Below are 26,161 nucleotides of genomic sequence, written 5' to 3' on the forward strand. Positions count from 1 at the left end.
AAATTAGAGAATCCAATCGGATGAAACAATATAGACAGACAAGTAATGGTAAATAAGGGCGGCGGAAGCCAAAATGCGAACCAGGATCAACAGGAAGAAATCTGCAAAACAAGACAGAGACGGATTACAAATCAACGTCCTGCTGAGACTTGATAGAACAGAAAAGCACACCCGGCAATATGATCAATGTGGAGGCGACAAACAGAAAGTGCTCTGTGGTGGTGATTACACACACACACACAAGAGTTAAACTTCACGGATTAATTTAGGAGTTAGATTACTAAAACTACTCACACATGGACTAAATTGAAGAGGAGGAAAGCGAGAGTGAGACTAGGAAGAGCGAGGAGAGAAAGCTACGGCTGAATGAGAATTGGAGAGCGCACAGAATTTAGAAATTCACAGGGTTTAAGGTGCAAGAACATGGACGTCTTGGAAGAGCTTTTGCCTGAATGCACGAAACGCTACAATCTGGCACATGTAGCTGGCGTCGGGAAGAATATATCCACAAGGAAGGGAATTAGCGGAATGAGCGGAAAGATGGAGGAACGGCAGGAAAGTGAAATAATAGAGGATCACAAAATAAAAGCACATGAATAGAACGCAGAGAGAAATACAATAGATATATAAGAACAGACGGACAGGTACACACGTGACACAATGAAACCTGCCAGTTATAGATCAGCAAGGTTTAAGTTATACCTACTCCCATAACAATAGTGAGTTTAAAACAGGACGTTCATGTTCCGATATCAAACTGTAGAATCAAATTCAAAAACCCGAAGTAAAGACTGGATCATCATAATTGTAAATAGACATCTTACTGCTTTAGTGAGTATGTTGATATTCCAGAAGTTTGTCCTTGGCTCTCCAGGTTACAGTAACCCCTTTATTCTGATTTTGAGGTGCTCGTTGCCAGCCAATAAGATCACAAAGTCGAGACTCATTGTCACCTTTCTCCCCCGGCGCTGGTTCTTCCAAAGCAAAAACCCGTCTCCTTAATTCACGCCGGGCATCGTCTGCACTGGAGTATGTGGGAATTCCAGTGTCCCAGTGAATCCTCATATTGGTGAATGGAGTTTGGAATCGAATCTCTCTGTCTTTCAGTGCCTTTTTAATTCCGTTGTATTCACAGCGTGCTTTTACCACTTCCACTGCATAATCGTGATCAAAATACACAGTTTTGTTGAGTTGAAGTTGAGTTGTCGAGTTGAATTCCCCTCTTGTTCCATCATCTCCCTGGTAGTGGATTCCTAAAAGCATACAATGATCTGTCGTGGTGCATCTCCGTGTGGCGGTCTCGGCAGGAGAGCACGATGAGCCCGTTGTATTTTCAGGTCAAAATCTTGCGGTAACGATAGCTTGTGTTGACAAAGATTACGAATTAAGTAAGAATTGAGTTCCCTTCTTTCCCCTCCCCTATTCCAAATATGCAAATATTATTTCGCCTGGAACGAGATTTCAAATCAACGACTTTCTTCTGCAAAACTCTCTGTTGCTGCAGGCTGTTAGTGAGAACCTCGGTCGCTGCAGTCGCCCAACTCTCCACCTGTTCCACACGAGTCGGCTGGAGAGATTCTTCATCTCCGTCGCCATGTTGTCCAGTTTTCGGTTTATTTCCCGTGCCATCTGAATGATATCTTGTCGAAGGGTGTCATTATTCTGTTTCATGTCTGCATTGAGCTCTCTTATTGCTCCAATTATGTCCTCATTCAGGGCCAATGTCAAGGTTTGTTGGAATCTGGCAGGTCGCGCCGTCACTGGAGCTTTTAGCTTGGTTAGCAGTGGTGTTAGCTTTCGCCTTCACACCACCTATATCTTGCAATTTTGGCATGTTTTCCCATTATCCCGTTTCAATTTCTTTTCCTCTTAGTCAAAGTTTAGATTCTGAATGTCGGGTTTTGGAGTTTTGTTTAAGGGCGTTATAAATGAATTTGGGAGAGCTGACTCGTCCTGCGTCTGACTACTCCATTGGCAAGCCGGAAGTCCCCTGTTGGTAGTGTATTTATTCTATAACAAATCTCAAAACTGAAACTAGAACTGTGAATGCACCATGTCGTGACCATGGATATGGTGAGTAGTCAGAGGAAGCTACATTTTAAGCTTTGAACGGCGTCTCTAGCTCAAAAGATGACCGAGATCTGATGGTGTGTGCGTGCGTGTGTGTGGCATTCTGGCTAGTCAACGGGTGTGTCGTGAATAAATAGCATAAAGCCTGTCCAAATAGCATAAAAGTCTTGCATTTTCTTTAAAAAAAAAAAATCAGCCTGATTAATTTGCGTTTCTTTCACTTTTTACCAGTTCAATACCCAGCTTCAAATCATTTCTGGTTTTTATTATTTTTTTTAATTAAATGCATTAGTTCTCTCCAAAACATTTTCATCTTTTCACACTGCCTCATACAAGTGCCCTTCTCCTTATTACATTTAACACAGAGTTAATCATTCGTTTCTCAGGCACGAGGCGGGGCCTCGGAGTGGAGGTAACCAATAGCGAAGCCTGTTAGATGGCGGAGCACGTATGGCATAGGACGGGAATTAAGGGACAAAATAAAAGCAGATCATGACAAATACAGTTTAAAAAATGGAAGTCCAAGTCCACCTCGGTCATATGGCAGACACAAAGGAGAGGCAAATTCGACTATACAAAAAGAAATTACAACTACTTTTTTGAATAGGCAAAGTAGGAAAACAGGGCAGAAATTGTGAGTATAAAAGCTGTTCACTGTGCTCCTTTTCAATCCAGTATAATGTTAGGAGAAATGCTGACAGTTTGTATTCAATGTTATAATTAAGAAGACTTGTCTTATAACTTTTCATGTAACATCTGCTACAGGTGCATCAGAGGAGCTGATCTCTGTCGTTAGCAGCTCAAACAGATCAGGTTGAGAGATAATGTTCTCTTTCATGATCCACTGTTGAGATGTGGCCAACTGTAGTGCTTGTGATGAGCGCTGTTTGCAGCCGAGATGCACTTTTGCGTAAGTTTTCAGCATGAAAGAAGTGCTACATAGAGAAACACTTAACTGTTGCATTCGCTTTAGCAATTTCAGCAGTACACGTCTTACATGCTGCTATTCCTTGGTATTTCTGAGAAATACCTCTACATTACAGGCTCAATGGTTAGCACTGTTGCTCCTCAGCAAGAAAGTGTTTCGCCCAAAAAATGTTTGTGGTGAATTTTCTAATTGTGTAATCATATATACATATGTCTGTCTTTATTGCCTCTCTTGCAGATGGTCAGAAGGACATAGAAGAAGAGCTGACCACAGGCCTGGAACTCGTAGACTCCTGCATCCGGTCCCTCCAGGAGTCAGGCATCTTGGATTCACAGGACACATCCTCAGGAGATAGTAAGTAAATGATTATGAATAGTAATGAATATTTTTTTCACTTTTTATTAGTGAATGTTCTTTTTTGTCAAAGATGGACATTCTTTTGGCACTACATTGGCAATTACTTATGTGATACTTGTGATGCAACACAACACAGTAATTTGATGAAACTATGTCATGAACCTGAGATCTACAAATGAATGTCAATGCCTGAAGAGAGACTATTGACTTCTGCCTGATTTGTTGTTCTGGTCTACATATGCTAACACAAGTGCCGCTACTGCTTAACACTTGTGAAACAGTGTAAACATGATTTGAGTCATTCTTTGATGAAGACATATGATGTCACAGAGACATCACAAACATTCAAGTAACAATCTCTAATAAGTGAAGAGAAATGAGCGACGATGCCATTTTTACTTATGAAACAGAAAAACATGTTTTGGTTCAAATGTTGTTTAGTCACCTCAGCAATTTTAATAGTCGAACTGTACCTTTCTGCAGATCACTTACAAAGCAAAATAACAGATCATCGTCACAATCTAAGTGAAACTTCTGTGATGTATTTTGTTTATTATTCATTTGCAATTATGGTCAAATCATAAAATCCTGTGGAACATACTCCGTATCCTGCGGTCAGACCGCATCAAGCCACACGCACTATTCACCCAAATGGACGATCAACATATGAATAGAGAGGTTGTTGTGACTGACAACCACAATGAACCCCCAATAAAGGAGGTCCCCCTCATCCCTTCCTCCCTTCATACCTGAGACCCAACACCACAACTTTTAGTCAACATTTTACTGTTGAAATCTGTCTGCCCACTTTCCCTTTTTACTTGACCATTTAAAAATAAATAAATAAATAAATAATGTAAAACCAGACGTGAAATTAGCACCAGGTGCCAGATTAACACGAATAGCTGGGAGGTATCCTGACGTGTTCTCTAATTTTGATCAGTGTTCTTTTTCTAATATGTCATTTAAGTTTTTTATACTGTGCTTTCAGGATATATGTAGCTCTTGAAATATACTTAAAATGTTATTCTTTTAATCCTGCTTGGATAATTTCAAATATGATTATGCAGTGACCATGAAATTTAGTAAATTGTAGATTGGATTGTTCTCTAATTCTGATCTTCAGTGTATATATATATATATATATATATATATATATATATATATATATATATATATATATATATATGCAACGTACATGCGACGACATGTTGGTTCAGACTGCTTTGTCAAGGACAATGATCCAAAACACACTGCTGCTTGAGCACACATGGCATACAAAGAAATCAACTGGGCACATTGAACTTTTTAATTCAAATTAACATGCAGACTGCAGTTCCTGTGACGGGAGGTTCTGGTCTGGATTTACCGCAGCCTCCTGCCAGAGGGAAGAGGAACAAACAGTCCATGACCAGGGTGAGAAAGGTCGGCTCTGATCCAACCTGCACGTCTCTGGGTCCTGGAGACATACATGTCATGAAAAGGTGTTAGTCTCTAACAGATCACCTGTAGTCTCTCAACAGAACACACAGTTCTCTGCTGTCTGCTCCTGTCCCTGGAGGTGGCGCTGCTGTAACACACTGTGATAGAGGAGGGGAGGATTAACTTGATTATGACTGCGTAGAACTCCACCAGCAACTTCGTCAGCAGTCGTAGTTTCCTGCCGCAAGAAGAACATTCTCTGCTGGGCCTTCTTGATGACGGATCTGACGGTCAGCTCCCATTTGAAGTCCTTGGTTTGCAGGAAGCAGAAGGAGTCCACTATTGCAATGAGCGAACCAGCCAACCTGAGAGGAGGCGGAGGGGATGTGATTCTCCTGAAGTCCACTATCACTGTCTTCTGGGTGTTGAGCTCCAGGTTATTGTGGCACATTGTGCACCGGGAAACCTGCCGGTCCTCATCCCTCCTGTAAGCTGGCTTATCTCCATCTGAGATGAGCCTGATTATGATGGTGTCATCCGCAAACTTGATCAGCTCACAGATGGCAATATACACAACACTGCCAAGTGTTGCAAGTGGAAGGGGAACTCTACAAACATCTATCATTCAACATCAGGAATCAAAGGCTCAATCAGCTGCAAAACCGACTGACCCAAATTATAAAACTATATTTTGACTACACGTGTCAGAATGAAGAAAAGGGGAAAGTTTTGACATTTCTGAATTGGTGACAACAAACTGCTGTCTTTTAGTGAAGAGAAAGAAATCTGTCTCAATGATGCATTTGTCATCACGGGTCCGTCTCCTTCACATGTCCGGCTAGAATGCACTACTTGAGTTCTGCGATGTGTCTTAGGGGATTGTTCCGTGAAAAAAAAAAAACATCCTGAAAACCGTCATGTTCATCTTATCGGCTTATCGCTACCTTTGTTACATCATAACTGTCATGTGTTTCAATAAGGAGCAGACAAACAGCGATCAGTGATGCACTGAGTGTGAGCATTAAAATGTCTGTTCACATGTTTATTTTGATTTGACTGTGGACACTGACGTTGGAGCTAAAAACTATTCTTCTTCAATAAGTTCCAGAACAATTGCCAAGGATGATGAAATGTGGTGGTGGTCACGTCTCCACCAGCGTCAGATAGAATATGGATATATCATGTTACACTTGTCCAAATCAGATGGACCATAAACACTGCTAATGACAGAGAATCGACTATTATTCAGTATGATAAACTAGCGACCTTAGCCGCTAGCGGATACTCGCGGCTAACGTCCGTGGCTAACTTCTACATCTACACTGTACTATGATAAACACAATCATAATGTTCACTGTACGCTTTGACAGTGTAATATGACATACAGCATCCACATTTGCGTTAGAACATGAACAAGTCATTTTCACTGGCAATCGATTAATTGAAAAACTGTTTTCGCCATACACGAAGTATATCTTGCACCCGTTTTAGCACCGCAATTCATCTGTTTCGCTGCAAACATATAAACAATACTGACAGTATATACAAACAACAAAGTATATACACATTTGTTTCCAATAATATATGATTTGGTAACACAACAGAGACAGCAGTGAACACAAAATTGACTTACAAGTCGAGTAGAAACATTGCCACTTCAGGATCAGAAGAAAACCCTTTCGTAACTCTCAGTTCTCACCAGGCTGTAAATGCATCTCCATTATCAACTCTTGTCCCTGATCTTCCTCTGTCATTCCATTCTTCTGCCATGATGAAAACAAAGGAAGTCGTCTCGCTGCCGAGGTCGCGCTGCCGTTCTGCTGTAAAGTGTTGCAGTAGGGGTGGAGTTGGGGCTCTGACACCACTCTCAGAACACACCTCCGGGTGTCTCGCCCAGAGAAAGTTACATCGTCCAAGGGAGTGTTTAACAGAGAGCTGGAGAGTCTGACTTTGGGATTTTGACTGTTCTTACTGAAAGCTGTCATACTGAAAAATAATGTCCCATTGTGGGCTCCTTCTGCTTCCTGGGAACCACCATCACCAAGGACCTCAAATGGGAACTGGCCATCAGGTCCCTCATAAGAACGGCCCAGCAGAGAATGTTCTTCTTGTGTCAGCTAAGTAAACTACTTTTGCCAACAGAGTTGTTGGTGGAGTTCTACACAGCCATCATCAAGTCCGTCCTTACCTCCCTTATCACTGTCTGGTACAGCAGCGCCATCGCCAGGGACGATGGCAAACTGCAGCGCATTTTGCGTTCTGCTGAGAAGGTGACTAGTTGCAGACTGCCACCTCTTCAGGACCTGTATGTCTCCAGGACCCAGAGACGTGCAGGTCGGATCAGAGCCGACCCTTCTCACGCTGGCCATGGACTGTGTCTTCCTCTTCCCTCTGGCAGGAGGCTGCGGTCGATCCAGACCAGAACCCCCCGTCACAGGAACAGCTTCTTCATCTCAGATTGATGAATTTGTGATCAGTCCTTTTTGTTTGTGGGTTCTTTTTTCATTAGTTGTTTCTGTTTATTTTTGTTCCTTTTATTTAGGTCTCTTTTATTTTATTATTATTATTACCATTGTTATGTTTTTGACTGCACTTTCCTAGTTGGTGGGATCCTCACTGACCATGGCAAAAAATTTGATTCTGATTCTGATTCCGCTCTTGGAGTATAGGAGTTTAAAGCCCTGCAAAAGCTCATTTAAAATACATTTGGGTTTTTTCATCAATAGAAGTTTCTTGTTTCAAGTCCAGGAATTGGTGATCAAGGGTGGTATACTTTTTTTGGTCATGTAAATACCAGCGCAGGAACATCTTTGACAGATACCCTTGACCCATTCCTTTATTCAGCTAACATTGCCACAGTTACATCTCACAGGAAGCACATTATCTGCTTTAATTGATTTAAACACATTTGGCTTGTTTGTAAACTTCTGCCATTCAAAATTATGGTTTTTAATAAAAGTAGACATGCTTATACAAATCAACGATGTGCAATCTCACAAATAAAAATAGCTCAGTTAGTTCAGTGCAGTCCGTTCCATTTGCGCGGCTTTACTTGTGCTTGTGATGCTTGTTCCAACATCCAAAGTGCTTTTATAAATAGACAACTAATACAATATTGAAATACGTAAATCGTGAACCTTGGTCTAAAAAAAAATACTCAAGGGATTGTGTACTCATGTGGATGCAGTTTGTGTATTCTTTCAGAGAGCCAAAGAGCCTAGTAATGCATCTAAATCTGGCACGATATTGAAATGCATTGAAAAATATGCTTTTAATGCACTGTTACCTTGTGTCTAAAGATCTAACCTTAGCACCCCTGTTTTACCTCAGATGCAGTCACTTTTTTTCTGTCTTTGTAGTGATGTATTTATAAGGGTCTTCTGTGTAGACATCACTCACCCACATAAAACACTCTTCAAAGTGGCACATTTCCAGAGTTGCGTACATCTAATGGCCCACATCCATCTTAATCATGAGCACGGCACAAATACTACCATTGCATTGCACTTTAGCAACACTATTTTTCATCATGCCACATGTAAGTTCTCCTCACCTGCTTTCTTCTTCAATAAACCTCTTGTTCTCCTTTTGAACTTGCTGTTAGACACTGTAGCATAGTTTTATTTAGGGATGTCCTGATACCGATAACATAATCAGTACACGTATCGATTCTGGCTTATTTTGCGGTACTTGTCAAATACTCATGACAGCACCTGACACCTGCTATACCGTTCCCTTACTATACTGCGTGGAATCAGTGCATCGCAGGTTTTTACTGGGATGTCATCTCATGTGTAGTGTTCCTCATTTGTCTCGAACATGAATGCAGAAACACAGTCGAGGTTCACATGACTCTCTTATATTAGCCTTTTTACTCATATACAGTTTAACTGCAGTACTAAAACCAATTGCGTATTATTTGACTATCCTCGAGACTTAGATATTTAAATGCAGTCTACGTGGTTCTTAACACAATAGAATCCGGGTAATGAGCTTGTTCTGTTTTTGTTGGTGCAGAAGAACTTTGTCACCTTGTTGAACATTGTCCTCTTTTGGTTCTCTGACTCATTCTGCATCCAAAATGCCCCATCTACTTCCACACAGCATCATTTTCTCGGCCAACCTGAAGGTGGTTGACTTGCTGTTATTCCGAGAAGCTTTGTTCTGACCTGTCAATTGAACGACAACTCAATGTGGTGTGCTCAGGTATGCTTTAGTCTTTACCCTCAACGTGGACTGCTCATATGGTTTTACGTAATGTTCCGTTTGTCCCTTTCTACTTCTCCATTACCTTGTAACCAGTATGGCATAATGCGTGATTGCCACCATGTTAGCTTGGTTGCTAAGTGAGTCGGGGCTCACGCCAGTGATCAAAAGCACTGTGCTTCAGATGGATACCCTTCGTCTATCATTCTTTTTGATACAAACAACAAAGTTAAACAAGTTAATTAATCAGCACAATCACTGTCTTAAGCAGGGGTCAGCAAACTGTTCCAGAAAGGGCCATAGTGAGTGCAGGTTTTTGTTCCAAACATGTCCAAACACAGCTTTTCCAACCAGGTAATCTACAACCAGTGATTGTCAAAAACTTGCACCTACTGTCGTCCTTTCTGGAACAGTTTGGTGACCCTGGTCTAAAAAGTTCAATATAGCATTCTGCGACGACTCCTCACTACTTGTGAACTTTGATTGCTCCTATGGTCATAGGAACCGGAAGGACTGATGAGCTCATGGCGTCACCCCTCATCACGGAGGTGAACTACATTGAAGGACCCGAGTCTCCTCAAGTAGTAGAGATGACTCTATGCTGGACTGTGCCTCAGTGTTCCGAGCCCAGTCCAGTTTATTGTCTATGAGGACCCCAAGATATTTATAGTCCTCGGCCATATCCACATTGACCCCACCGAATGGAAATGGGGACTTAGTACCTTAAGGAGCACCAAGTACTCTTGGTCTCTTTTTCCATGTTTTCATTTAATAAGTAGCGATAGTTGAGCCGCCATTTTCAATACACCGTCCACAACCTGAGACCACGTCCCCCGGCGACTGACCTACTTTAGCGACGTGTTCGAACCGGGCAGGTGACAACTAATCATTACCTGAGCAAGCAACCAGCTACTGACGACTGGCGCTACCGCGACTAAAAAGTTGCGTTCGGTGTGAACCTACCTTTAGGTCCACCACCAGTTCCTTGGACTTTGCCACACTGAGCTGCAGATGGTTCCGCTCACACCAAGCAAAAAAAGTATTTTACCACCTGCTTGTACCTGCGAAGCTCCTCACTCAGATTTGCCTTGTTGACGTCACCAAGCACAATAACAGGAGAGTGCAGAAAAGTTCGTGAAGCTGGAATCCCTCCAGACACAAAACACAAGAGGAGGCCAAGTCCATGTGTCTTCTCAACACCAGTGAGTGTTCATCTATCTTATTGCTGAGCGAGAGGATGTTGGAGAGGATTATCCCAGGAAGAAAGGAGTGCACGATCCTCTCCGGTGAAGGCGAACAAGCTCACTGGCACATTTCCCTCTCCTCCTCAGTCACTTCTGTCCAGCCAAAAGGTGGACTAACTAGGAAAATGACACCAAAAATACAGGTAGTAAGTCAGACGGAGTCATAGCCCTGATATTCATTAACTCAACTCGTGTGTAAGAACACATCGATGCATCATCAAAACAAAAACAAGTTTTTAACAAGCAGTTACTCAGCAAACTTTATCCTTGCCTTAAAGAGCAGTCCACGCACTTCACAGGAAATCGAAATATGGGTGTTGTCGCCAGCTATGCACATAATGAACCACGTTGGTTCAGTTTCCCTGAGGACGTAAATGAAACAAGGTTACTGTTCGTTGAGTGTTTGTACTTGATAAGATGGACTAGGATAATTGGGTGATGCTTGTAAAGGGGGACAAAACACGATGTCTGGTATTTTGCTCACATGCAGATTAGTTTTGTGGAAGATATTTTTATGTAAAGAAATTAGATTTTGTTGTTCAACTTTACAGATGTAAATTATTATAAGTTTACATATGCTGAGAATCCCTTTTTTCAGTGCGAGATTCTGATCAATCTTTTATATCTCCATAACCCTGTGTGTGTAAGACAGATGTGGTTAAAGATCTGGGATCAGGTTTCAGCTCAAGGGTTAGGTTGAGGGTAAGGGTAGGGTTAGCATGATGACGTCCACATTTTAAATCCAATTATGAAAATATTGTAGCTCCATTCAAATTGTCCAGTATTTCATAAATAACAGGGATTGGATGTCTTTCTGTGATTAAGGCTTCATTTGTTCTCTGCATATCCACTTGGTGGTCTTGGTGTGGCCCTGCCACATACAACAACTACTGGTGAAACCAATGGAGTTGGTCGACTCAATTTCTCAGTCACATCCATTTCTTCCAGATGTTTAAGTTTTCCTTATACTTCTCACACTGAATGGATTTCTGTGAACAGGCTGAGCCACTGGTTTTGCGTTATCATCAACATGGAGCTGTATCTGTAAATCTTTTAGTTTGCCATGCCCTTGAAAACAATCATTAGTGTCCCCTCACCATCATTCACTTGATGAATAGGACTAATGTGGAGCGGTGATTCGACCTTTTGACCTTTAAAACCCAGAGATGGGTCGATGAACTTCCGTCAGGGCCATTACTGGCACACCCCAGGAGGCTGCATGCTGAAGGGGAGACACCGTAGGCTTGTTGACTGTGCTGCACTGATGGTGGTTTTCTGTCTTAGTAGTTGTCGTGCAATGGACAGTGATGTAAAAAAAATGTCTGTAGTTATGGTTCTGCCCTTATTATCCACAAATGGCTCCATCAGCCTCATCACTACACTCTCAGACAGTCTCTCCCCACTAGGATAACTGGGGTTCCTGCCAAGATATCGGGAGACATTGCAAATGTACTTTGATTTCAGGCCAAAACCTGATGCCACATGTTAGGTTTTGTTGCAATGTACTGTATGAAACATCAGCATCCACATTTGCATCCTTAAGCCCACTGTCGCTCACTGCCACAGAATTTTCCAGATGTTACCAGACAAGCTGGGGTAGCTGAGGTTCTTTATGGACAACTGCAATGTTTATGCATCTTGCGTGTTTGATTTTTTTAGTGGTTAATTTTTTAATCAAAATAACTTTGGCTTTTGAAATTAATCAATCAAAATTAATTGCATTTTAATCACACTTTTATGAAGTGGTTTTATCTATTTGTTTGAAGTATAATTTAGCACTTTTTTTCATTGAGTAGAAGAATGTACATACTGTTTTTATTTGAGCTGCACACTTACAATTACATTCACTTATAATTATTTTAGTGTGAAAGAGATGCACTTTGGCTTTATTTTTATTGTATTTTTTGGCTAAACAATGAGTGCTGTACACTGTTTATATTTTTTGTTTGTACTAACATTGATGTGGCTTATATTGCTTTGATCTGTTTCAGTGATTTGCACACAACTGTATTCCAAAGAAGATAAACATTTTGTATTTAATTCTTTATTTCGATCAATGTAATATTACATTGAATAGACACCCAATTGGTCAGACAGTTCAGAGTGTTTTTTGAATGGCTGACTGGTGCATTCCTCAGGTAATAACGACATTTACAAATGAAGAAGAAATGCTAATTGTTGTCGTCAGTTTGGACTAAGGGTCTTTCAAACCATCTCTGGTACTTTAAGGGGACTGTCAACATTAAATAAACCTAAAGTGGAAACATAGTCACTGTAGGTCACTGTATCAAAAAAGCTCTGGAAGAAAGGACTTTCACTATTAGGGGAAGCATAGGTATTCAGCACTGTAACATTCTCATATTCCACTCTTCCTTTGACCAGTGCGGGTACATATCTTCCATCTTTGTCATGTATGTATATATATTTTTTCTTTTTCAAACTTTACTGAGTTATGTATGTGTTTCCTGCCCAAAACAACATTATGAACAATGGAACCTGCATCAGTGTGACTTAAAAAGAAAGGACAACATGGTCCCATTCTCTGAGAGAGTGGCCCTCGATTCTGAGGGTGCCTTCCCTAAAAGCAGAAAAAAACAGCCTTCCCGGTAATTCCTTAATAATAGAATTGGTGCACATAAATTTCTCCAGTCAGTCATCTATCTCTAACACTTCTATAGGGAAACCAGATTATTTAGTTATAAATCCAGTTGTGATAACAAAAACATGATCAGCATATGGAAATTAGATTCATTATCCAGTGATGCTATCTGCAACACTCTCAGACTGAACTGTCATAGTTTCTCTCTGCTGTGATTGATCGGTCAGCGGTCATGATCAGTCGATATCACCGTGATCGTGAATGACAAGAATGCCGATCACTACCTGTCATTGTCCATCACAACAACTGATCACCTGTGACGGCATACACTCTGATGAAGCTCTGCTGGTTGTGATGCGTTGCTCCTCGCAACCTGCAGCACATGCACGGAAAAATGCTTTGCAGGCATTAAAGTGAAATACACCATTTAAAGCACCTGCACTTGACGGAGCACGGAGGGCTTATGGGGCGCATGAAATAATTATTAATTTCACCGAGCCCAATGACCTGCCTTTCTCAGTAGTTGTTTACGAGCAGATGGAAACAATCAATCTGTTTTGGAGTTGGGGGCAGTGTTCCTTAGCCAGCTGAGTCTGAAACTTCTGAAAATGTCTGGAGTGGAGTTCTCATACATACATGCAGTTTGTAAATATTTCACAGACATAGCAAAGTCTCAAGAGATTCCCCAAATTGCGACGTTTCACATCAAATTTGTCCTTTTGACAGAATAGTTGCTGCTTTCACCAAACGGAAACCTCGGGCTGCTTCAGCCAAAACTCTGTACTCTTAAATAGTAACTTTGAAGATTTGGGAATGAATTAGTTTCGCACGGGTGAAATTTCCTGACACAAAATTCCATACAATAAAAAAAAAATATATTAATATGAAAGGCATATGGAATATTTAGCATATTTAGATATGTATGCCTTTATTTTTATTTATATTTTAACTCTGCACAATTAATTTCTCCAAACATATTAGTATTCAGCAAGAGACGTTGGTCCATCTCTGATATCTTCATGTTATAATGCCGTTCACCATCGTCATGCACCATTGCTGATGGATCACCTGAAAGTTGAGAAAGAGGAAAATTGACATTGCACATCAGGGTCAGATTTGGTTCCATCATATGACTTGCCAGGGAATATTTGAATATTTCTATGTAATTATGCTGCTGTCCAGCTGTGATACTGCAGACCTTATTGTGATATAACAGGCTAGTTTTAACGGCCTAGTTTTCTATGCTGATACTGTGGTACTGTGGTTTTGTAATGAAGGTACCTCCGCTGCTTTATCCTGGATTGTTGGTCGTACATTTGTCTTAAAATGGTCCCCACCTATTTATAGATTGGGGATTTTTTACACCCTGACTAACTTTGAGCCTTGAGTTTTCATGATCATTTCCAAGAATTAATTAAAGATAAGTAATGAGATTGGTAAGTTAAATTGGTAAATTATACTTTCATTCGCTAATTTGCACAGAAAAAAACCAAAACGTCTAGGCACAATGTGCCGATTCTTCATTTTTCTTTTTTTTAAATCAATGTTTCATTTTGTGAGCATTTCGTATCATGGTCCTTGTTTTGTAATTCGTATAGTTTTGTGGGCTTACTATTTCATTGCACCGTACAATATGCATATTTGAGGTTTGAGTTACACATTTGTGGACCTCGGTACAGGTTCATCTACACATTTGTTGACCCCATTATATATTTGTGATATTTGAGATTCAATAACCCCACATCAAAGCTGTTATCTCTGGTGCCACATCTTTATCTGTCCGCTGCCCCTCATGAAAGGCAGTACAATTTTTTAAAACCATCTCATGAAACATTTATTTTTATGTGTGCCATTGAATTAACACACAACCTTTCTCTGTCAACCACCAGGACAAGGTCTTCTGTCTCAAAGCGCCTTGCATCTGAACAGTCAGGATGCCTATGCAGCTGCTGGTTACCAAAGCAAACAGGGACTAGCACTTGGGGCAGTTCACAGCTACAACCAGGTACAATTTTTGCTCTAGTTCCTTGGATCTATATTCCCGCCTCCTCTTAGCATATGCCCACCTCCTCCATACAGGTTTCATCAGGTTGTGTCGCTGCTCAATTGCCTGGAACAGATTCCCATTCCCAGGCACAGAACAGCGCCTTCTACATGGCCTCAGAACCTGTATCTGCTGCAGCTGGACCATCCATGTATTACTCCTGTGCCACTTTACCTTCACAGGTATTTATTTCTTACTGAAATCACTGTGACATCACAAAGGCTACATTCAGACTGCAGATCTTCATGCTCCTTTTTCTGTTGTTGTTTACAATTCCAGTCAAATGCGACTTATATGTGTCTCCAATGTGAACTTTAAATACCCCAGATGTGTCCCAACAAACTCGCTATTGGTGGAATGTATCTGATTTTAATGTTAATTTCCTACCACACAAAACAATACAGAATTAATTGAAAACACAGCGCTATTAAGTGGAAACGAAATGGAGATACAGAAAAACAACATGCAATTAACAGAAAACACAAAAACATTAACTTGTACGGAAGTGATGAGGGCTGAAGTGTTAGTCCCACCCACCAGGTTAGCAGAGATCTCTCATTGGTTGTGTTACCAAAGCCGATTTCATCACCAATTGGACACAAGTGCATCATTTACTCTCCTGAACTTTGCGCCAATTAGTTATATCTTACCTGACGGCTGTGCTTCAGTATCTTGTGTGTTAAAAACGTCCTTCAGTACCTTGCTGTAAAATATACCAGACTTTGCCCGTACCCCCTCAACAACTTTATTCCCGCAATTAGAGCAAAATATGCACATCATCCTGCACATCAATTCTACACTTAGGCAGTGATGTTGCACTGTTTCACACGTTCAGGATTTTTGCAACATTCCAATGATTGTGGTGCAATGGATGTGTCATCACTTCTCAGCGATGGCCATATTCAGTGCACTTCTCAATTTCAACTCTAAATGGAACGAGCCACAGTGAAACCCTTTTCCACAAAATAAAATTAAGCCTACCAAAACCTATACCGAAAGTCACCTGAAAAATGGCTGGACTGAAGAAACGCAAACATGGTGGGAAACTGATTATTTCTTCAAGGATATCAACTGAAAGTGTGTGTATTTTATTTTATTATTGCGATGAAGACCGTTCAGCTGCACAGTGTTGTGTTGTCATCGCAATTTACAAAACTCCGCAGATATAAGGTTTCCTATGTGTTCACCCCAGACATCAGCACACAAGTCTGAGGAACACACATACTGCATCAGGTTACGCACACAAATTCTTGATAGTTTATAAGGTTATTAGAAATCATGAGACTGTGATTAGTCTAGGAGTTTGTTTACTTCTGCTGCATAGCTGAAGTCTGAGCCTAGTCAAGCTACGGTGCAACATGCATGTAACCACATTATTCAGTTCGTGTAGTCCGAGTAAGGTAAATTTAAATCTCTCTCCAGTAGTCTGACGAAGCTGTGTGAACTTACTAACACAATAATTCGCTTTCCTGGGCATTCATGTTAATGTGTTCACTGATAGCACTCTGTCCACAAATACCTTTCCACATACTCCGAGGCAGTCTTAAAGCTGAATCCGCAACACAGACTTTCCAAACGTGTTCTATCTTGTAGTCATACGGTTGCACTCTCGCCTTAGTCTCTGTCTTCCTAGTGGTGATAGGGATGATTTTTCTGGGATAAACAACAAAATAAGGGTTTGTAATCTGTTTGCAAAGTAAACTTGGTCCCCCACAGTTCATACATATCCTAAAGCCTTACGTTCTATCTGGGACATGGATATGTCAGGTCTATGTTGACATTTTATTTGTCTACAAAGAGAGCTGTGGCAACCCCTGATGGGAAGGGATACAAAGAAGGTATATTGCAGATGTGAAAAATATATGGCTAGTTTCATCTTCTAAAATTGTCATTACTTTTTAGCGTGTCAGTTCACCACTGCAGGCGGTGGGTTCTCCTACCAAGCTGCAACGTTTAGGATCTGCATCCTCTGACATACCCAGCTATGCCACGCTACAGAGGGTATCCTCACCCAAACAATCCCCAAGCAGACTGGGAAAGTCCTTCAGGTAAGTTGTATTGAAGTTACAACCACAGTTATTTCAAGACTCTTTTGATTGCCAGTGTTACACTTATTTTGTGCTTTTTAAATGTTTGAAACAATACAAACTAAATGGAAAGAAAATTGAAAGATGTTGATGTAGCTTTGCTTCAAAACACATTTCCTTTTCCAACAATCTGACAAAAACTGCTTCTAATTACTACTCCATTGACAATTCAGTTCAAATACACTGACCAGCATTTTCAAAATTTGGTCCACTAATTGCTATTTTTATTGAAAAATATTTCATTGAATGTCCCCGGCAGTTGGCGAGACCATGGCCTGTTGAGCAGTTTTGTCCTCTTTGCAAGTAATAACAACAGATATATACCTCATCCTGCAGCACCTCTTCCCCCATTAACATGGTTGCATCAGGCGGTGCTGGCTCATCCTCCCCTCTCAACATGGACCACAACACATCCCCAGTTCACCAGCTGAACGCAGCGGTGGGCAACTATGCGACACTGTCGCCCACAAAGCGCATGTTACATCACATTGGTATGGACAACTTCAAGATTTCCCACGAGCTGTATGCCAATGCCACGCTGAAGAGGCCTGGGAGCCTGGCAGGTAGAGTTCTAGATGACTTTCACTTTAGTTACGTCATGCTATTGTGCTGAAGCATGAATCAAATTATTTGCCTGAAGACAGTTTCTAACAGGCAGTTAAATGTACTGTAGAGTATTATCTGTCATTGATTCTGTTCCTGCTTTTCTGCAAGGCTCCCGAGGTTCATACAGCAGCCAACATAGTCATCTTGGCTCCGATCTGCGACCTCTACAGTCTCCCGAACACCACATTGACCCCATTTATGAGGACAGAGTATACACTAAACCCAACCTGAGAGGTCAAGGTATGTTTCTCCAGACTGAACATATTTGGGTGTGTCCTAATTTTTATTTTAGACATGGATGTGGTGAAGACAGGAATGTGCAAGGTTAAAAACTTGGGGTTTCAGTGAACTATTTCATTTCATAAACAATTTTGGCCATAACTTCAGGGCTGGCAATGGATGTCTTATTTTGCCATATGAAAGGTGGCTTCCCTAGTCAAAGGAAAACTTGGGCTATGACTGTCCAAGCCATTTCATTCAGTTGCAGGTCTTGGGATTTGATTCGTGTTACATTTTCAAAATTATTCTCAATTGCAAAGGGTGTCTTTCTCTTCTTCGTGCTCCATTTTGAATTCAATTTGAATTTTGAATTCATTCCTGCACTCCTTAGAATGCTGAAATTTTGACTGACACTGGGAAGTACAAATGTACTGGATGGTTGCTTATGGGCTGTTGTCGCTGTTACAAGTCCAGGAGTTTTAACCAACTGACTTGCAGGAACTCAGATCATCTGCAACACCTGAACATAACTACCCAATTCCAAGGGAGAGCACAAAAGATAGAGCCTCTCTCATGACGTCTGTGGATCAGAGAGAAAGATGTCCTGATAACACCCATGAAGGTGAATAGGAGCACTGGACATCATGTCTCTAACAGTGCTCTAGACATTCTGGGGAAAAAGAAGATTGCAAAAAAGAGCACTCTGTGGACAAGTGGAGTAATGTACTGCACCAAAGAAAACCTCAGATATTGATCCGTTGATCTTCTGAGGTCTGTAAAAATCCTGCAAAAGGAAACAAAGACAGAATCAGTGGTGCCGCCAGGTCTTGAACAGGGTCTGTCTACATCAGAGGCTAACATTAACTCAGAGCCACTTAATGCCACAGGACTCAAGATGGAAAAGCAGCAGATCTCAACAGGTCCTACGTTCTGCACCCTCCTTCTGCTACTTATCTTCTTCTCTTAGGACAGAGGCTGTCCTCCTTGAAGGACAAATCCTTTAAGAACGAGAGACTTTCGGAGGGGACTGAAACAAGGTCAGAAGTCTCAGTACCTCCCCCTAAATGGGTTAAAAACTGACATAGAACACAATGGAGCCAGCATACCTAGGACTACACTACAGGTGTCCATCTAGCTGGACAATGGTTAGGGTACCAAACCTCCTCCATATCTAGTCTTTCAGGACATTTGTCACTGACCATTTGTCCTGAAAGGCTTCTCTCGAGAGACAGTCTGCTGACACATTGAGGTCCCCCATGAGAGGCCAGCTGCTGATCTGCCCAAGTCAAGACATCGACCACCAGGCCTGATGAAGAGCTGGAGCGAAGTGGAATAGGGCTTTGAACATCTGTGTAGATCACCAACAGCTCCAGGAGAATGCTGAATATCATGTATGGTAGTGATATCTCAAGGAATGATATTCACAGATGAATGCAAAGAAAAAAAATGGTGGTTACTCACCACACGGCGGCCTGGCACTCTCGCCTTATGGTCGGAGTATGAGGACATGCCGGTGGTGCTCTAGAGAGTGACGCTTGTGGACCCCTCTCCAAACAAATTCAGGTCAAAGATGACACACACACACAGGGGGTAAATTGTTTTATCCCTGCTGTACTGGTGGACTGAGAAATTTTGGGGAAAAGCCTCATTTCCCAAACAAAATAGAGGAAGAACTAGAGGAGTATTTGAAAGAACTTACTATTCGTGTTGAGTTGACAGAGGGAGTAACAGATATGAATAACATTCTTGTCCCCTCATCTTTTAACTTTGATTGCTGTGCATTGATATTTAGTTTTGACTTGCCTGACTGTTTTCTGTCTGTTTGATGCTCTTGTATCAATTTTCTTTCACACGTATGTAATTATTCCTCTTGTTCTTACTTCTTTTCTTTCCAATTTTTAAAATTCCCTTGCACCTTTGTATCCTCTTACTCACTTCCTACATTAGCCATGAACCAGTTGTACCAAGAAGTCCTCAACTATCTGCTTTCTCCCTATGCGCCTGTTCCTGCTCTAGCCCAGTCCTCCCCTGGTGTCAATCCAATCCCTTTGCAACGAACAGGAAGCCAGAGCACAGTGGGGACCTTCCACAGAAGTAGTTTTGCCACGGGAGGCAGTACAGCTGACTATGGCAACCAGTACCGCACCTTGCCGTTCCTCCCGTCCACAGAGTCGCCTTACAGCAAGTCAGGTCCAGCCCTCCCTCCAGAGGCAGCTCTGGGCAGGTCTCCATCTGTAGACAGCATCCAGAAGGATCCCAGGTGAGTAATTGAAACTGGAGGCTCGGGTTGCTATATTAAGCTCCTTGATTGCTCCCCCTGCACCCTCTTACTGTGGGCCAGATTCAACATCCAGAACCAAACCTTGACTGCTGACAGCATTTTACTCAGTGTATGCGACTATAGACTAAAAGACATGTTGCAGTCTTCAACTTGGTTGAATCTGGCCTCAGTGTGCATTTTTCACTGTCTCTCTGCTTTGAATGTCCAGCCACATATGTCAAACAGAAGCACTGTTGAGATTGATGTTATTCCTGTGACAGTTGTAGATTTTGGCTACATTTACATGGACAGCTGCACCACTTTTGGAAATTTGAAACTTTTGATTTGGTTTGAAACTTAAGCAACACAAAACATAGTATCAATGACATGAGTTTAAGGTCCTTGACATCAGACATGTATATTATTGTTGTATTATTATTTACTTAATTACACTTATTTACTTTTTTTAGAACTGTTTTTCAAAGCAAGCTTGCACATCAGCAACGTTATTTCACAAAGCAAAGTTGCGGCATTTATTTCAGACAATCCAGTCAAAACACTTGTCGTTGACATATGACATACGACATTCAACATGGCGGGGCGGTTGGGCACACACAAAACAGATCAGTCTCATTTGGCCAAATCCTGCAATAATGCATGTAAATTCTGTAATCCACGATTCCGTCTGTGATTCTGTGACCGCGGCAAGTCATGGGGGAGGTAAGCTTAACTCGTCTGCAGTGTCCTCCCCTGCATGCAGTCTTATTAGTTTCCCTGATGTGTGGAGACGGGTGGCAGACCATGATGACATGCTGAGTCGTGTAACCCATGCAGCACCGTACTCTTTAACGAGTCAGGGACAATCAACTGGAAGATTGTTGTATTTATCGGCCAATGTCTGAGTAGCTTCATCATGCACCCGTTCACACGTGTGCCGGCGATTGTGACATTGGACATTATAGAATGCCCTGCCCATAATGTTGTCTTATTCCTGTAGTCATACTATTTCACTTTTCGTCAATGAGTCAGGCTGAGTGACACCCGCAAGTTGAGGAACAGGTGGCCCTATGCCCTTTTTGTTGCTCATCCCACCTGATATCTGACATTCCTCTGCCGTCAAGGAATTTTGTTGGACTGGTGTCACTCCCTCATTCACAGAATTTGCCTGTTCATCGACCCTCTGACAATTTGTGGTATACTTGAAGGCACCACGAATCTTTTCATCTTTAAGGCCACACATCTTCTCCAAGAATGATATATAGGTCTCTGTAACAAGTCGATGACCTTTGCAAGGTGGCAGACGAACTTGTGAGAAATTACGTGCTGTGTGTTCCAGTGAATGACATCAGAAAGAGAGATTGTTCTCTTGACAATGTGTATATGCGGAGTGTGATCATCACATAGTGAACATGACACAGGGTCAAGTCCCTCCACTCTCTATTGTCTGTTGTAGTCGTTACGTGTCCTTCTGTTGTGTTGCTTTTGAGTCTGTCTCTGCTGTAGCAACTTTTCCATCCCCACAAGGTTCTCCATTGTAGGGGTGTTTTGGTTCCACAGGCTGCTGTTGGGTTAACCCAGGGGTGGGCAAACTTTTTGACTCAAGGGCCACAATGAGTTCAGACAAAAATTTTTATTTGACAACTAAAATTTGAGGGTCCGAGCCAAGAACAGATGGATGGAGTGTTACTATAAATTTAATACAGGATTTGACCTGTTAATGATTAATGATAAATTTAATTAAATTTCAGTTCAATAAACACAGCAGGAAACTCACCTTCGGTGGCAGTGGGAATAGTGTTGTTGATCTCCCTGTTTTGACAGTCTGGAGTAAGTTTTGTTGTGGAAATTCTCAGGATAGATCCGAGGTGTTGGTCAGTTATCCTGGATCTGTGACAGGCTTTGTTCATCTTCATTACACTGAATGTCTGCTCACATACATGGGTCGAGCCAAACAAGGCCAGCATCTTCTGTGCCATCCTCCGTAGGTTTGGAAACATGGCTTCATTCAGTGAAGCATAAAAGTTATTAAGTTAAAAAGTGTTGAACTTTTCTTTCGAGATGGAGTCAGACTGAAGATCAATCAGTTCGAATTGCACCTCATGTGGTACTGTTTCAGGGTCTTGTGAGAGAGGACAGGACACGAGCCGAAATGACTTTTCAATGTTTTCAAAATCAGAGAACCGGCGACTGAATTCTCTGTGCGGGTCATCAAGTGATTTGCTGTATTTCGTTGTGTATTGCGTCACCTTAGATTTGAATTAGATTTGTAGTATGCTCATATCTGGGTTGACCTCAACTCTATTCACGAACACGTCATCACTGTGTCTGGATGGTGACTTAAACCTTCGTTGACTATAAAATTAATTCATCCAACAGTTCCTGAACCTCACTGGCTGACTATATTCTCAATGTCTTGGACCAGAATGTGAGTGGCAGATCCCTGTAGGGACAGTGTATGATAAAAAAGGGAGCAATTCCACACTGGAGTCATCAAACACTTTGCCTTGTCCCCTCAAGCAACCAGCCATGACTTCAGCACCGTTATTGAGGCAGAGCCAGTATTCATATGGATCCTCATTACTGAAGTTTTCCCACAATTCAATGAGGAAGGGTCAAAGTATCAGGTATCAGAATCAGAATCAGAAAGCTGTATTAAACCCGAGGGAAATTATGTTCATAACATGCTCTGTATATTACAATAAAATGAAAAAGAAATAATATTATAAAGTGCAAAAAGTAATGTGCAAGAAAAAGCAGCAAGGACAGAGTGGACAGAAAAACATGCCAAAGAGTCCTTCATTGTAATTTTTCCAGTGATGAATTATACAGTTTTATTGCCACAGGAAGAAAGGACCTCCTGTGACTCTCAGTCTGTGAGGTGGGTAGTCTCAGTCTATTGGTCCATGTGCTTCTGTATTGGACCAGGAGCTGATGGAGGGGGTGGGTGATGTTGTCCAGAATGCTCCTTAGTTTCAGGAGCATCCTTCTCTCCATAACCATCTCCAAGTAGTCCAGTTTCACCCCTACCACATCACCAGCTTTGCGGATGAGTCTGTTGAGTCTGTTAGTGTCCGCCTCTGTTAATCTGCTGCCCCAGAAAACCACAGCGAACAGAATTGCACTGGACACCACCAACTCATAAAACATCCTCAGCATTGTCCCGCAGATGTTGAAGGACCTGAGCCTCCTCAAGAAGAAGAGGCGACTCTGTCCTTTTTTGTAAAGTGCCTCAGTGCTCCAAGCCCATTTCAGTTTATTGTGTCTGGAACATCTCAATGAAGCCATGTTTCCATAAAGCACATGACACTGAACTCGCGATACTCCGGTTGACTCCTGGCTAGCTCCGTTAGCACTTCCATGTTATTCCCCAGCGACCTCACGTTTCCCATGATGATAGAGGGGAGACACAGTCGATATCGCCTCCTCTTAAGGAGCTTCCGTCGGAACTGCTTTCTCCGTCGGTTCGTGCCTCCTCTGCAGCCTCTGTGTTTTCTTCAACTTCAGCTGGAATATCCGGCACCTGGAGCTCCATGCTACCCGTATGTATGTTATATGAATTAACAGTAGGTGGTAGTATTACCCCATTTAAAAGTGAATTTAACATTAATCACTGACTATGTTATGCTCTGGCGAAAATCTCATAGTGTTTAGATTCAGATGGTTGTGGCACACCAGGAGCCGCTCTGTTTGCTCGAATATCATCGGTGCATTTGAGGGGGTTTCCTAAAGTGTACGTTCAGCCATGTGGAGCTTTTCAGGCCACATTTCCCGGTCCCATGTCACCCTCCTAATGCCATCAATATATACATTTTTCACGTTTAATACCTCGATCCTGCCAAGAAGCAACTGAAGCATCCAAAACAGAATGCAGAAAGGCGTGATATAGGGGCTTTTCACACTGCGGGTTGTGTCTCGGGTGGCCTTAGTCCTATTCGCCCCCTGCTGTGCAGCTCACACCTCTGTGCCTCAGGCGATGTTCCTTTTTTTTTCTCTTTACCTGGTGGCGCTCTGGTTTGTGACCCACGACAAACCACGTTTCAAGGAAGTCGTCATCAGCCGCGCAACAACCTATTAACCACCACACGCTTCACCTCCTTATTTCTCAGTCACTTCTTAACATCATCGTCACCTCAGATATGAACTGATGATGGAGCTCTGCCACAGCTGTGACAGAATGTTTTCCGGGCTCATGAAAGTGAGGCCGCTGGTTCCACAGCAGCAGCACCCATCTAAGCGTGACATTCGGCAGGATAAGCAAATTGCCTAATCATTAATACCACCAACCTTGATGAACAGCCATTCTCAGGTGTCGTTTACGTGAAGACTGCCAAAGGATCCAGACACAACTCCCACTCCGGCAATACAGAGATTGAACGGCCTTCAATAGGGAGCCTTGCATCCCATACTCCCAATGCACCTCCCACAACTTCTCCCTGGTAACCCCTCTGGTCCCCCTTTTTAAGTAGGGGAACCACCACCCCGGTGTGCCCTTCTTCCAGTACTGACCCAGAGATCCACGCAATGTTGAAGAGGTGTGTCAGCCAATATAGCCCCTCAACACCCAGAGCCTTCAGCATATCTAGAGGACTCTCGCTAACTCCCACATCCAGCCTTGCCACCATGGAGCTACAGAGACTTCAGCCTGAGAAATCGAAGAAGACTGCCCATCATCCTCCAGCACTGTCCTCTAAAGAATTGTAAATTAGGTAAATGACAAATACAATTCAAGCTGGGCAATGGATGTCTTGGACAAACAGATCTTTCATTGCTCTTTGAGGCTCACCACAGTTCAGAATATCTTTGCCATATTTTGTTGTCCGCCAGCGCAGGGTAGAGATTTCAGTTGACCACAAAACTCTAAGCCCTGGTTGGATTGGGAATTTCCAATTTATCAGTAACCTTAGTATTGGGACCCACTAGCAGATAAGGCAAATGCATGCCCCAGTCCCTCTCAATCAAAACACTATTCGATCATTATATAGGCATACAAAAGAATTTGCTCCATGAAGTCTTTTGATGCCATGATTTATTGCACGTTCTATGATAGGGCCTCGTCCTGTTGATGTAATGATGTAATATAACTGGGTAGGTTATAAGACTTTAACCATTTGTTTAACAAAAACTAATTCATTAATAATAATAATAACAAAAGAAAATCTAATTAATGCATCCACATCATTCTTCCACACTATGGTGAGGTGACATGTCATTTTGCAGACATCGTAAATAACAGTTAGAACATAAATTACCCCGCCCCCCACCAAAAAAAAAAAAAAAAAAGTATTGAAGACTTTAATCTGTACTGTATTATATTTGGTCACACGAGGTAAAGTGCTTAATGTTCAATATGAAGGCAATTTTGTCAATGTTTTGATCATCTATTATACATGCCACTATAAAACCTACAGTCGTCAAGAATGCCCTGAAAAATACTATGTTGTGCTCACAGTATGGATAGGTTGTTTGTCTGTCATGATGTCCTTTATTGACTGGAACTGATGAATAGAGTTGAAGACATTATTAATTTTTATCCTGTCCATGTAAATGTTGCTTGAACTGAATAGTTTCCTTTTGTGCATGAAGGAGAGAATCATCATTCCAACACATAGCCTGTTTTGTCTTATTTCCTCCAGAACCATTAAGCACTCTTCTGCCTGTGTTGTGACTGATGTCAGCTGGAGCAAACCAGCTGCTTGAACTAAATTAAATCTGAAGCGCCTTCTTGTCTTATTTGCAGCTCTGATCTTTTATTCTACCAACACAAATATTTCTAATAACAAGAGACTAAATGCTCAATGCTGAAAGCAACATTCATGAGCTCAAAGCAAGTTTCGTGTGTGATTCATGTTGTTGCTATTGCTCTTGACGTCACATTTTTTTCATGATCGTGTGCTGTTTTCCCATATCCGGCATACATCGCCTGTTTCACCACCATCTAGAACTTGCATGGGTGCATGCCAAGAAACATGAACATGTTAGCTCACAGCTGTAAACGAATCATGCATATACACATATATATGAACATACATGTGTATATTTTTGCATAGATTGTTAAAAGGAGGGTTCCAACACAGAGAGTATCCAGAAATAAGCCTGCGGCGTAAAATTCAAGAATCCTA

The 26,161-nt window shown here is 41.8% G+C and overlaps 1 protein-coding gene across 8 annotated transcripts in view; it reads left to right on the plus strand.

Moving 5' to 3' along the window:
• The window catches only part of ctnnd2b (catenin (cadherin-associated protein), delta 2b), a 117,442-nt gene that overhangs the window by 43,195 nt on the left and 48,086 nt on the right, over positions 1–26,161 (plus strand). For 6 of the 8 annotated variants that reach the window (XM_053882303.1, XM_053882304.1, XM_053882305.1 and 3 more), the window contains 7 exons: positions 3,236–3,352; positions 14,716–14,831; positions 14,906–15,052; positions 16,773–16,918; positions 17,294–17,520; positions 17,672–17,803; positions 19,730–20,042. In XM_053882303.1, the coding sequence (XP_053738278.1) occupies positions 3,236–3,352; positions 14,716–14,831; positions 14,906–15,052; positions 16,773–16,918; positions 17,294–17,520; positions 17,672–17,803; positions 19,730–20,042 (1,198 nt within the window). The remainder of the gene's footprint in view (positions 1–3,235; positions 3,353–14,715; positions 14,832–14,905; positions 15,053–16,772; positions 16,919–17,293; positions 17,521–17,671; positions 17,804–19,729; positions 20,043–26,161) is intronic. The other 2 variants (XM_053882307.1, XM_053882308.1) reach the window with 1 other exon arrangement.

Source organism: Synchiropus splendidus, chromosome 13 (assembly GCF_027744825.2).
Source record: "Synchiropus splendidus isolate RoL2022-P1 chromosome 13, RoL_Sspl_1.0, whole genome shotgun sequence".
Taxonomy (NCBI): domain Eukaryota; kingdom Metazoa; phylum Chordata; class Actinopteri; order Syngnathiformes; family Callionymidae; genus Synchiropus; species Synchiropus splendidus.